This window comes from Camellia sinensis, chromosome 5 (genome assembly GCF_055761805.1).
Source record: "Camellia sinensis isolate YWXY chromosome 5, ASM5576180v1, whole genome shotgun sequence".
In the NCBI taxonomy this organism is placed as follows: domain Eukaryota; kingdom Viridiplantae; phylum Streptophyta; class Magnoliopsida; order Ericales; family Theaceae; genus Camellia; species Camellia sinensis.
In genome coordinates this window covers 192153464-192165357 of record NC_138965.1, presented here as the reverse complement: position 1 = coordinate 192165357, position 11894 = coordinate 192153464, and the positions used below count along the sequence as shown (strand labels likewise).

General features: G+C 30.3%; 1 protein-coding gene and 1 pseudogene across 1 annotated transcript; both read right to left on the bottom strand.

Annotated features, from left to right (window-relative positions):
• Positions 1–1242: 1242 nt before the first annotated feature.
• Positions 1243–6186, bottom strand: LOC114285644 (protein PLANT CADMIUM RESISTANCE 12). Its single transcript, XM_028228704.2, has 4 exons — positions 6056–6186; positions 5263–5334; positions 4869–5078; positions 1243–1465 (listed from the first exon to the last, which is right to left on the bottom strand). Exons 1-4 carry the CDS (start codon positions 6156–6158, stop codon positions 1386–1388), a joined length of 465 nt encoding a protein of 154 aa, XP_028084505.1. The 5' UTR covers positions 6159–6186; the 3' UTR covers positions 1243–1385.
• A 1374-nt stretch (positions 6187–7560) lies between these two features.
• On the bottom strand, positions 7561–8418 carry LOC114285659 (protein transport protein SEC23 G pseudogene; annotated as a pseudogene).
• Between the last annotated feature and the right edge of the window lie 3476 nt (positions 8419–11894).

The following is an 11894-nucleotide window of genomic DNA, read 5'->3' as shown; positions in this document are numbered from 1 at the left end:
TTAATTGCTGCACCTCATTTGTCCTACTCTGCAGCCGGTGCGACAAGTTTGTGACCGCCGTCATGGACTCCACACATGCCTTCAAAGTATACTGATTAGCCTCCACATCCGTTTGCACTGCCATTTTTTGCTCCACCGACTGCATCGGAAAGTTCAACGGAGCAAACCCAGTGGTGTTTGGTTGAGGTTCACGGGACACCGCACCAGTTCTCTCTCCTGTGGACTCGTTGAGATCGGGAAAGAGAGTGAGCAGCCCACGGGAAGACGAGGCCATTTTCTGGGCAACAGAGTGTTACAGACTATCTCTCTCAGCAAAACGACCTCTCTTTCTCAGCAAAACGAAGAATTTTTCAGAGGTTTCTCTCAGTTTTTCTGTCTCAGTTTCTGCCTCCTCCGCTTCGGTTTATAAAGACCATGACACAGAGGCAGCCACGCGCATCGCGCGCCTTTTGACGCCGACAACCTGGCACGCCTTTTCATGACACGCCTTTTGAGGGTGCGGGCACGCCTTTTGAGGGTGCGGCTTGCTACATCGGTCCGACATGACCCCGTAAACTGTCTTCTACTCAGGTCCGACATGACCCCATAAACTGTCCCGACATTGATTCCGGTCAGCTGTTACATCGGTCCGACATGACCCCGTAAACTGTCTTCTACATCGGTCCGACATGACCCCATAAACTGTCTTCTACATCGGTCTGACACGACCACACAGTGTCTTCTACAACGGTTCGACATGACCCCGTAAACTGTCTTCTACAACGGTCCGACATGACCCCGTAAACTGTCTGACACGATCATACCGTGTCTCCTACAACGGTCTGACACGACCATACCGTGTCTCCTAGCCTGTTTTGTTTTTTATTTATCAGTGTACTTTTCTGTTTTGTTACTCTCTCCAAACTCAAGTTGGCTAGTACCTATCCTCCTTGAGTTTGAGGGGGGCTGTTAATGTAAATGTAAATTGTAAATAGTAAATCACCACTACCTACCACCACCACCTACTCCTCACCTACTCCTCACCTATTACACTCACCCTCTCCTATATAATGAGCCACTCACCATTTGTAATATACACAACAAGCATACATTATTCAATAATACAATTTTCTATTTCTTTTATACATCTGTTTTAACATGATAAATGATAGAGTTGGAATACATTGAATAACTTATTCATGAAATAAACGTGAATGAAGATTTGGATAGAGTGGCCTGTGTTAGGCGACTAGAAGGAGAAGATGATCTCAAGCTAGTGAAATTATTTATTTATTGCTGGGAAGATTAATATTGGAATTATAGTGACATTACAAACCCATAACACAGAACAAACTATAAATCAAAGCACGATCGGCTTTTCCAAGCAGAGAGAGAGAGAGGCAGGCTTAACGGGTCATGGAAGGTGCAACAATTGGCGGCATAGCAACTCCTTCACTTTTCCACTTCTCTACGTTGCCTTTCCAACCTGAATTATTCACCAAATCATCAAACATAATTGTTTTTTTGTTTGGTTTAAAAATAATTTAAAAAACAAATAATATGTGGTCATAGATATTTTAAAACAAGTCCTATATAGCAGTTTTCTATTAGAATGATCAATTCTCACTATCCATTATGTGAGACTTTGATGCAGACTGAATTTTAGAAAATAAGTATTTTTATTTTATTATTTTAAAATTAATATTTGACCATGAATATTCTAAATTGGTATAGAATATTATGGAATTATTTAGTTATTTAGTTTCCTAATTTAATATGATGTAGTTTTTCTATTTTCTTAGTTTTGATTTTATTTCCTATTTTATTTGTTTCTTGTTCTACAAGAATTAGGTTCATTATAAATAAAGATGTAAAGCCTTAGGGCTCTAGCATTTTTGATGATTAATATATTTTGAGTTTTATTACTCTTTGTTCCAACTTTGGTTAATTCTGTGTAAATCGACTTTGGTTGAGCCTTTAAACTCGTTATTCTTGGGAATCAACGGGTCTAAAGAGGAGTCTTATTTCCGGTATTCTTGTGTGAATCAACGGATCTTAAGATTGTTACTTTTGTTTCGATTAGCACTGCATCAGTTGGTATCAGAGCCAAGTTACGTTCTTGCAAACATGCCACTAAGGAGACGTATTGTAGATGAAGTTTTTGAGGCTAAGAAAGTGAGAATGCAACGACAAATTGATGCTCTAGCCAAACAGATTACAATCTTGTCCATTGCCATGAAGAACAACAACAACAACAACAGTCGAAACTTCGTAATCCATATTTTGACAAAGATGAAAAGGTAATTATGAATCTGAATTCCTTTTCTTCCGACTCACAAGTTAATTGGGATTTTCCTCCCTCATATGACGAGTATCGTGAAGAAGTCATGGAAGAAATTATAGTTAAAGGAGACGTAGGAGATTTTCTCGACGATATAGAAGACGAAATTGAAATTGATCTAGAAGGTACTATAATTCACAAAATATTTAGTGAGGAAGAGTTTGATGATATATTATTAGATATAAATACTTTATTTTTGGAATCACAAGTTGATTGGAATTTACTTCCTAAATTTGATGAATATTTAGTGGAGAACGAGATTGAAATTCATGAAGTCAAAGAAAAATTTAGACATCGTGAATATGCTCTAATTGATGGCTGTGTGTATGAGATTTTGCAATTTAGTGATGCAATTGAATTAAGGAAAAATGATCAAGTGGAAGAACTGAAAAATGACAGTAATGGGGTCATATTGTTCGTGTCCAGCAAAGAAGACAAAAATTCATTACCATATGGATTTGATCAAAAAAGAAAACCTGTTGAAGTCGAGATGGGAATGGACTTATTCCAACAAACCTACCCTCCGTGGAGTTTTCATTACAGTGTATTTGACGATCAATTACTCGAAGATGCGAAGCGAACTTTCTGTAGTCAGAATTTGTACTACAAAGAAGATGGGTTAAATTTAATGAAGAAAATTATTTATTTAATTTCAGAAGATTCTCATTTCCAATTTAGGTTTGAGAAAATTAACCTCAAATACAAGGTTGATGCGGATCAGTGCAGACGTACCAAGTTATTTCAAGTAATGGAAACTCGAGGACGAGTTTTCTCAAGCGGGGAAGAATGATGCAGACTGAATTTTAGAAAATAAGTATTTTTATTTTATTATTTTAAAATTAATATTTGACCATGAATATTCTAAATTGGTATAGAATATTATGGAATTATTTAGTTATTTAGTTTCCTAATTTAATATGATGTAGTTTTCCTATTTTCTTAGTTTTGATTTTATTTCCTATTTTATTTGTTTCTTGTTCTACAAGAATTAGGTTCATTATAAATAAAGATGTAAAGCCTTAGGGCTCTAGCATTTTTGATGATTAATATATTTTGAGTTTTATTACTCTTTGTTCCAACTTTGGTTAATTCTGTGTGAATCGACTTTGGTTGAGCCTTTAAACTCGTTATTCTTGGGAATCAACGGGTCTAAAGAGGAGTCTTATTTCCGGTATTCTTGTGTGAATCAACGGATCTTAAGATTGTTACTTTTGTTTCGATTAGCACTGCATCAGACTTGTACGCTAACGTTGTGTTTGATTGGGGGATTTGAGGAGGGATTTGGAAAGAGAAAGAGAAAATGTGTGTGAAATTAGGTGAAATATAGGCATGTTTTATTCATATTTCACCTATCTTTTCCATTTTCCTTTCCAAATCCCCCAACCAAGCACAGCATAAATAATTTTTGGGATCTATGATCACACAGTCTCAAATTTTAGATTAATTTAACTTCGTATTCCAACTATTAATATTACTGGGACTGTTTGTTATAATTTTTAAGAGGTGATTATATTTTATTTTAATTTTGGAGTCTGTGTTAGATTGCTTGGTATAGTTTCTGCTTATAACTTATTAAACAAAAATAGTTTGAATAAGGTGGAAAAAAAAACTAATTATTTGAAAATTAGAGAAGAGATACTTTTAATTTTTACTTTCTAATTATCAATTTTTAATTTTAAAAAAGACTACCAAATAGGGCCTTGTGAGACAAAAATTATCATGTGTAAAGAATGTCAATGCGACTCTGTCAGTTTAATGATTTATAGGTTGTTTTGCACATATTTTTTTCTAAAATATGGTCATGTGTAGCTTTTATTGGGTGGATACAAATACCGAATAACTTGCTCTCTCAGTTTCAAAATAGTAGTCATTTATTTTGTTTTTTATTGTCTTAAAATATTAGATTTTTAAAAAAACTTAAAGACTAACATAATATGAATTTCGTTTGCACTTATTTTAAATTTATTAATTAAATAAAAAGTATAATTATAAGAATTGACGTTTCTCAAAGGATAATTTTTGAAAATTTAATATTTTTAAAGTAAAACAATGGGAGAAGACGCTTTACGAACACTCAATATTTTTTCCAACTGAACTAATATTTGGAGACATAGAGGGAGTCTTATCAATGGGAGAAGGCGCACTCAATATTTTTTGGGCCCCCTACAAATTAGTCAGGGATCATTTTTTCTCATTTTTTAAAATTATTTGGTTTCATTTTTATTATCTATTTTCTGAAATTATTTTAAAAAATAGAAATCAATTTGACACAAATAAATATTTTCAAAATTTTAAAAAACCATTTCCTCCAAAAAATAAAACATATGAAAATGAGTGTTTTTATTTTTTTATTTTCACTAAATTAGTTTTTAATTTCTTTGTTTCTTTTTTGTTTGAAAATTTTTCACCTTACATAGAAAATCTAACTACAACATAGTTTGTTTTTCAATCTCTAACGCGTTCCTAATAGATGTGGTAGAAATCTTAAAATATAAGAATCTTGAAACATAATAATAACTGTGGGAGTGCGAGTAAGAGGGATGCTGACCAAGGGAGGGATCGATGCCACGATTCTTGAGTTCTCTGTACTCTTGAGTGTGAGCACAAAGACAGCAACAACAATGAGCCAAGAAATCAGAATGTGGAGCCTCTGGCAATGAAAAAAGAGCTCGCAATTTGGATCGGTATGAATATGCATACAATTTTCCACAGCATTTAGGGTTTAGAATGCAGAAGATGAGTCCCGCAGCAAAACAAGCTGCACATTCAAGTTACAACAAAACATTTAGCAATGAAAAGGCTAATGTCATGACAATAATTCCATAAAAAAATAAAAATAAAAAGAAAAGAAAAGAAAAATAAATAACTTGAATGTAGAACCAAGTCATGTAGAAAAAAACATTAAGCAAAGCAATTAATTAGTTTAGTTTAGTTTTGCTTACATGTAGAACCTTTGTCAACTATCTCAGCAACCTGCCCCATGGGGATGCATGGCAAGCAACAAACCATGAAACCTTCAACACACATCAAAGATTTCAACTCATTAAACTATAACAAACTAAAATAATAAATAAATAAAAAGAAAAGTTGAAGGTTCCAATTTTTTGCCTTCTGATTACAAAAATAGAAAACATGTTTTATAAAACAAAAACAAAAGCATGTTAGTACGTTTTCAAAAAATATAAAAAAATAACAAAAAAAAAAAAATATTTAATGAGTTATCGAAATCAGGGAGTAACTAATGACAAGAGATGGTGGTTGGTTAGGGATGATTATTTAGTACTCCCGGAGTACGGACACGTGGTGCTCCATAAGCTTTTGATTGATGAAGAAACACAAGGGCTTACGATTTATGTTGGGAATGGGAAAACAACATGAGGCTAATTAATTGGTGATTGATTTGGAGTATGGACACGTAGTATTCCGGGAGTATTGAATAATTTTCCGTTGGTTAGAGGGGTGGGCGGAGGAGGAGGAGGAAATGAAAGTTTATTTTGAAAACAAATAGTAATAGTACCATCTTTGGATAAATAAGTAAATATATTTTTAACCAAAAGCAACCAGCACTAAAATTTTGACAATTGTTGTCATATTTTTGAAAATGTAAACACTTCTAAAACAAATATTTTTGTTTCCAGTTTTCAAAATCTTTGAAAATGAAAATATTACCAAACCGATCAATAATTAAAGCAGACGAAAATGACAAAAGTGGGTTTTTTTGGAGGGAGAAATTACAAATTGAGGGATCATCACAGTAATCATTGAAACCAGTGGTCCACTGGCCATGAGGAGGATATGAATCTGAAGATTTTGGGTTGTTTGTGTTGTTTTGAGACATTGTTTTTGTTGTTTTGAGTTTGGCTGTGCTCAATTTTGCTATGTTGGTCCTTGTATATATAGGCAGGTATTTTTATTATTTATTTTTATATACTAGATTGTTAAAGCTTTAACTTGTTTGTATAATTAATGTCTATTTTATATATGGTGCATTTGCTTAGAAATTGGGTGTTACGTAATCATTGTATATGATTAGTGTTGAATGGGTTATCTTATAATTTCTAAATTAATGAATGAAATGGTTCAAAAATTTGACTATGGTATTTGTTTGAACTGATCGCCTTAGCACCACACTAATCCAAATAAATTAGAAGCCCAAGAAATTGAATATGGACCTATGTGTTTGAACTAAATATTTTAGAGCCGTGATAAGCTAAGGGGTGACAAGCACAGACGATCGCCCTCTATGAGATAAAATATTATTTGTGTCTTATGGACTTGTCTTCTCTATAGTTTTACTAAAGTTTAACTTATTTTATTGTTTTTTAACTTCATTAACAAAGGTAAAAGACTAAGGACAATGGCTTCTGACGGTGTCCGAAGTATGTCGCCGGCGGAGTTGAGCAGCAGTAATGGGGACGATATCGATGGAAATGGTGGGCTTCAAGCAGATCTTGTTTTCTAAACCACATCTTTGAGAAGATCAATGGTCTTCCCTAGCTCGTAGTTATTTTTTTTGACAAATTTAATATTTTTTTGTTGTTTGTTTTTTTCCTTTTGTTGTATAGCCCTTTGTATGTTGTTATTTTTAATATATATGTTTTTCATGTTCTAAAAAAAAATAATAATAAAATAAGTAGGTCAACTTACAAAATTTCTCAGTATCGTAATTAGGGTCAACTTAGAAAATGATGCTGTTAATATTAATTAACATATTGAATTGAACATGAAACTGGGATTCTCTAAACTATACTAGTCCAAGTCCAAGAACTTGGAGATCAAGTAACTAGTGGTCTGATACAACTTACTCTTGTGTTTTTCTCTCTCATAGAAGTCTCAATTAAGCAACTTTAATCAATAATTGTTCTCCTTTTGATTGTGCTCCCCAATAAACTTTTGAAAAAAAAAATTACATATGATTTTAAAAAAAATATTGATGTGCTTTTATTTTGAGACACTTATAGATCAGATTTATTTATCAATAAATTCTATTTCAATTTTCAATGATAAATTTATCATTATAAAAATAATTTTAAAATGTACAATTCAACGAGGGGTTTTTTTTTTAGGGTCCTTGGTATTAAGATTTTATAGTATAAAGGACATCTAATATTTTCATAATGTCTAAGGTCCCTTAATTTGATCCAGGGAAATTCTGGTCCAAAGAAATTTCAACCCAGAGAAATTTCAAACCATAGAAATTTTTCAAAACCAGAGAAATTCCCTCTCCACCCCAGAGAAATTCACTCAAACCCAGAAAAAATCATGATGAGAGAACCAACCACCCCTTCACGGTTTAACATCAACCGGAAAAAAGCTGTCTCGTCAAGACTGCTATCAAAGACATCAATGAACTGTGATCTCCATAAGTAATACATAAATTGTGGGTATAACGAGAAATTGGATGATAGACGGAATGTAGATGGATCTTCCAGCACATAATCTCCAAACTTAGAAGCAAAACTTATCAGCATCTTATCAAGCCATCTGATTACATTGTGAGCAAGATCCCTCTCTGCTTTGTGGATGGCAAGTCTAGCCACGACTGAAGCCGCTGCTTCTTGATCGAACCCAGTGGTGATTTCCGGTGAGTTGTTCCCGATCCATCTCCTCGCAGCTGTCGTCACCCTTTTCCGAATCCCCATATTTCCGTGTTGGTAACGTGTAGTGAACTTTATGAAGAATGCAGAGCTGGGTTGTACTTTCTGTTCATCGCTTACTTGGAAGAAGAAAACAATGCATATTCTGTTGGTGAGTGTACCTAACTTCCAAATATTGGTTCCACCCTCACCGATCTCTTTCTCACTCACCGAACTGATCTTTTTCTGAAGTGAAACACAGGGACCAAGGGCTCCACAGATTTTCACGTCTTTTGTCGTCACTATCTCAATAGTCACATCAAAACACATCTTCAAGTTCCCTTCTTCATCACAATTAAATAAGTGGCGCAAGCATTTTTTGAATTGCTCTGATTCAAATGATTCCCCTAACATCATGAATCCACCTGAGCTCTCGATCGCGGCACTTAGCTCAGCTACTCCAGCTACTCCAACTTGATCAAGAGAACAAGCAAACAAATCAAGAACAATAAATGAATTCATTAACCTCTGTTATAATTGTTTATAGAATTGGCTCGACTTTCTATAGTTAGTTGCGTGTCCACTATTTAGGTCTCGGTGAGTTCTGATTAAATGACCAAAATTCGGTGTCGGAGGGATTGGTGGTGAGGAAGTGGGACTTGCCGAGGGACTTTTTGAAGAAGGAATCGCTGGCGTAGTTGCTGCCTGGATCGCTGGAGACTGGGAGGAGGACGTTGGAAAAGGGGTGGGATTTGGGGATAGGGTAGACGAAGATCTTGAAGCTTTTGTTCATTTGGTTGTAGGAGAGAGAGAAAGAGAGAGAGAGAGAGAGGAATCATAGGCAAAGAGTCAAATTTCTCTGATATATGTTTAGGAACCTTAGACATCAAAAAATAATTTTGTGGATCTCTTCCATTACGAAAAGTGGGAGAGGGACCCTAGACTAATTTTCCCATTCAACTACTGATACTTCCCACATCAAAGTTCAATACAACTAACACAAACAAATTAAAATTCACAAACAAAAACCTAAAACGTACCAATCATTTAGGTAGCGTTTGGTAACATTTACGTTTTTAGTTTATTTTTACAAAAATTTTATAAACTAGTTTTTGTTTATTTTTAGAAAAACACAAATTACAAACGCGTTTAGTTTGAACAAAATATTTGAAAATTTTTAAAAACATAAACTAAAAAATATATTTGTTCAGACTTAAAATATTTATATTTATTTTTTATTATTTATGACAATGGGATACACATTACAATTGAAAAAAAAAATTTAAATAAAAAAAATTGAAAAAAAAAATTAATTGGAAAAAAAATATTTGAAAAAAAAATGAAAAAAAAATTTGTTAGTCAAATTTTTAAATTTCAGTTTAAAAACCAACGTAAACTTATTTTTTGAGTTTATGTTTTTTCCTTAAATTTATAAATTGAGACAACCATTTATAAACCAAAAAAATTATCAAACAAGTTTTTATGACAATTTTTAAAAATTTTATAAATATAAACTAAAAACAAAATGATTACCAAACAGGATCATTTTGATAAATTTCTAAATATCATTACCATTATTAAATAATCATTTCACAGACACAAAACAAGCATCTAAAAAATCTCAAAAAAAAATTCATTATGAAAATGAAGAGTAAATATGTAAAAAAAAAAAAATGGAAAAATTAGGTGGTTTCGTAAAATTATTACAAATTCATAAAAAAAAATTAGATTTTAATTATTAATATTTATAAACTTTATCATTAAATTGTAATTTAATGGTTATTTCCCCAAAAAAATTCACTTAGGACTTCTGAGTAAATAATTCCAATCCATAGGATCTGCTGAAAATTATTCAATGTATTTGGTTTGAGTTTTTTGCAAAATTAAGTTTTTTATTTTTCATATTTTTTTGTTTTTAGTGAATGTTTTTAAAATTTTGAGTATTTTTTTTTTATTTTTTTAGCTGTACCTTACTTAGATATATCTAAAAAGTAAAAAATTTGTGAAAAAATATTTTAAAAAATTAACAAATACATAAAAATAAGAAAAATATACTAAATTTTAGTATTTTTTTTATATTTTTGGTATTTATTAAATTTTTAAAAGATTTTTTTACAAAAATTATACTTTTTATGTGTATTTATGTTAAGTGTGTCTAATTTTTTTTTTAAAAAATTGTTTAAAATATTAAAAAAAATTAGTAAAAATAAAAAAAAAATACAAAAAATAAGAAAATAGGATTTTTTGAAAACTGTTTTCAGAAAAACAAAACTAGGCAAAAATTTTTTGTACCTAACTCTTATATTATTTTTCTAACAAAGTTATTTCAATTGCTTGTTTGTCATTATTCTAATGTAGACATTTTTATTATTGAGCAATGACATTCACGCTGTACTTGAAGCTTCTCACACTATTTTTTTTTTTTAATTTTAAAGTATTTATTAGGCTCTATCATCTATACTATATATATAACCAAATGTAGTTGTTTTGTCAAAAGTCTCCAAATATTTATTCTTAAATTCTCATAATTTTAAAACACTCTCTTTCCTACGTGGCAACCTTCTTTGATTGCCTTTCATGTTTTCTATTTTTCTTCATTTTTTATTTGTTTGACTAATTAAAATTAAAATTAATTTCATTACTTATGGATGAAGATTTGAATTTCAAAATTCCTCCATATAGATAAACATATAAAAATTAAAAATTAATTTTATAATCTACAGATAAAGATAAAAAAAATAAACAATTAATTTAAAAAAAATTAATTTCATAACTTATAGATAATTTAAAATTTCTTCTCATAAATAAACAAATAAAAGTTGATAAATAACTTATAAAAATTAATTTCATGACCTACAAATAAAGATAAAGATTAAATAATTGATTTCTTTTTTTTTTTTAAAAAAACAAAACTAGTCTCTCTTTTTTTCCCCCTTCATTTCGTACTTTAATTAATTTCATTATAGATAAACATATAAAAATTCATAAATAATTTATGAAAATTTATTTCATGACCTATAGATAAAGATAAAAATTTTAAAAATTATTTTTAAAAAATAATTTCATGACTTATAGATAAATAAACATGTAAAAAATTGATAAATAATTTATAAAGATTAATTTCGTGGCCTATAAATAAAGATAAATATTAAATAATTGATTTTCAAAAAATTAAAAACATATATATCTATCAAAAATTAAAAATTAAAAATATGATTTTTAATCTATATATCTATCAAAAACATATATATCTAAATATTTATTTTGATTTACCCTTTTTTTTTTCTCCTATCACATATTATCTTTTTTTATTTTAAATTTTTTATCTTATAAAATGCCCTTATCTATAACTTCTTATCTCCTATTAAATTCTTAACCTTCTCTTGATAATTTTTATTATTCGTTATTATCTACCAAATCATAAAAATTATATATATAAAAAAAAATATCGCTCTGAATGAAAATAGTATTAATAATGAAATAATAAAGGCTACGTGAGAGAAGATAGCACAAAAATCTCACAAAATTAATTTTCTTCACTATATTTATAAAAGGTAATAATTTGAGATTCTTTCTATTAGTTATTAAAAATAATTTGCATTAGATCATTGTTATGTTTTTTTTTTAATTTTTTTATGAGACTATCATTCGTTATATATTTCTTCAATCACATCTCTAAATTCTCTCTTTGATTTTTTTTTTTCAATAATTAAGTTTAGAATCAATTTCTTATCAAATTTGTTTTCTTGATCCTTATTTTATTGAAGGATCGAGACGAATAAAACTTTCATATAATATATGAAATTAATGAATATAACACAAAGATGATAGGGAAGTACTACATATTTGTCAATATCTCTATATTATTATTAGTTAATTTGCTAGATTATACTATCAATTTAGAGCTCATATGATTTAATTCAATGTTCATGACTCTATTTGTATTCGACTATTTTTTTGTTGAGTAATCAATAAAATTTTTTTTTGGGGTATATAAT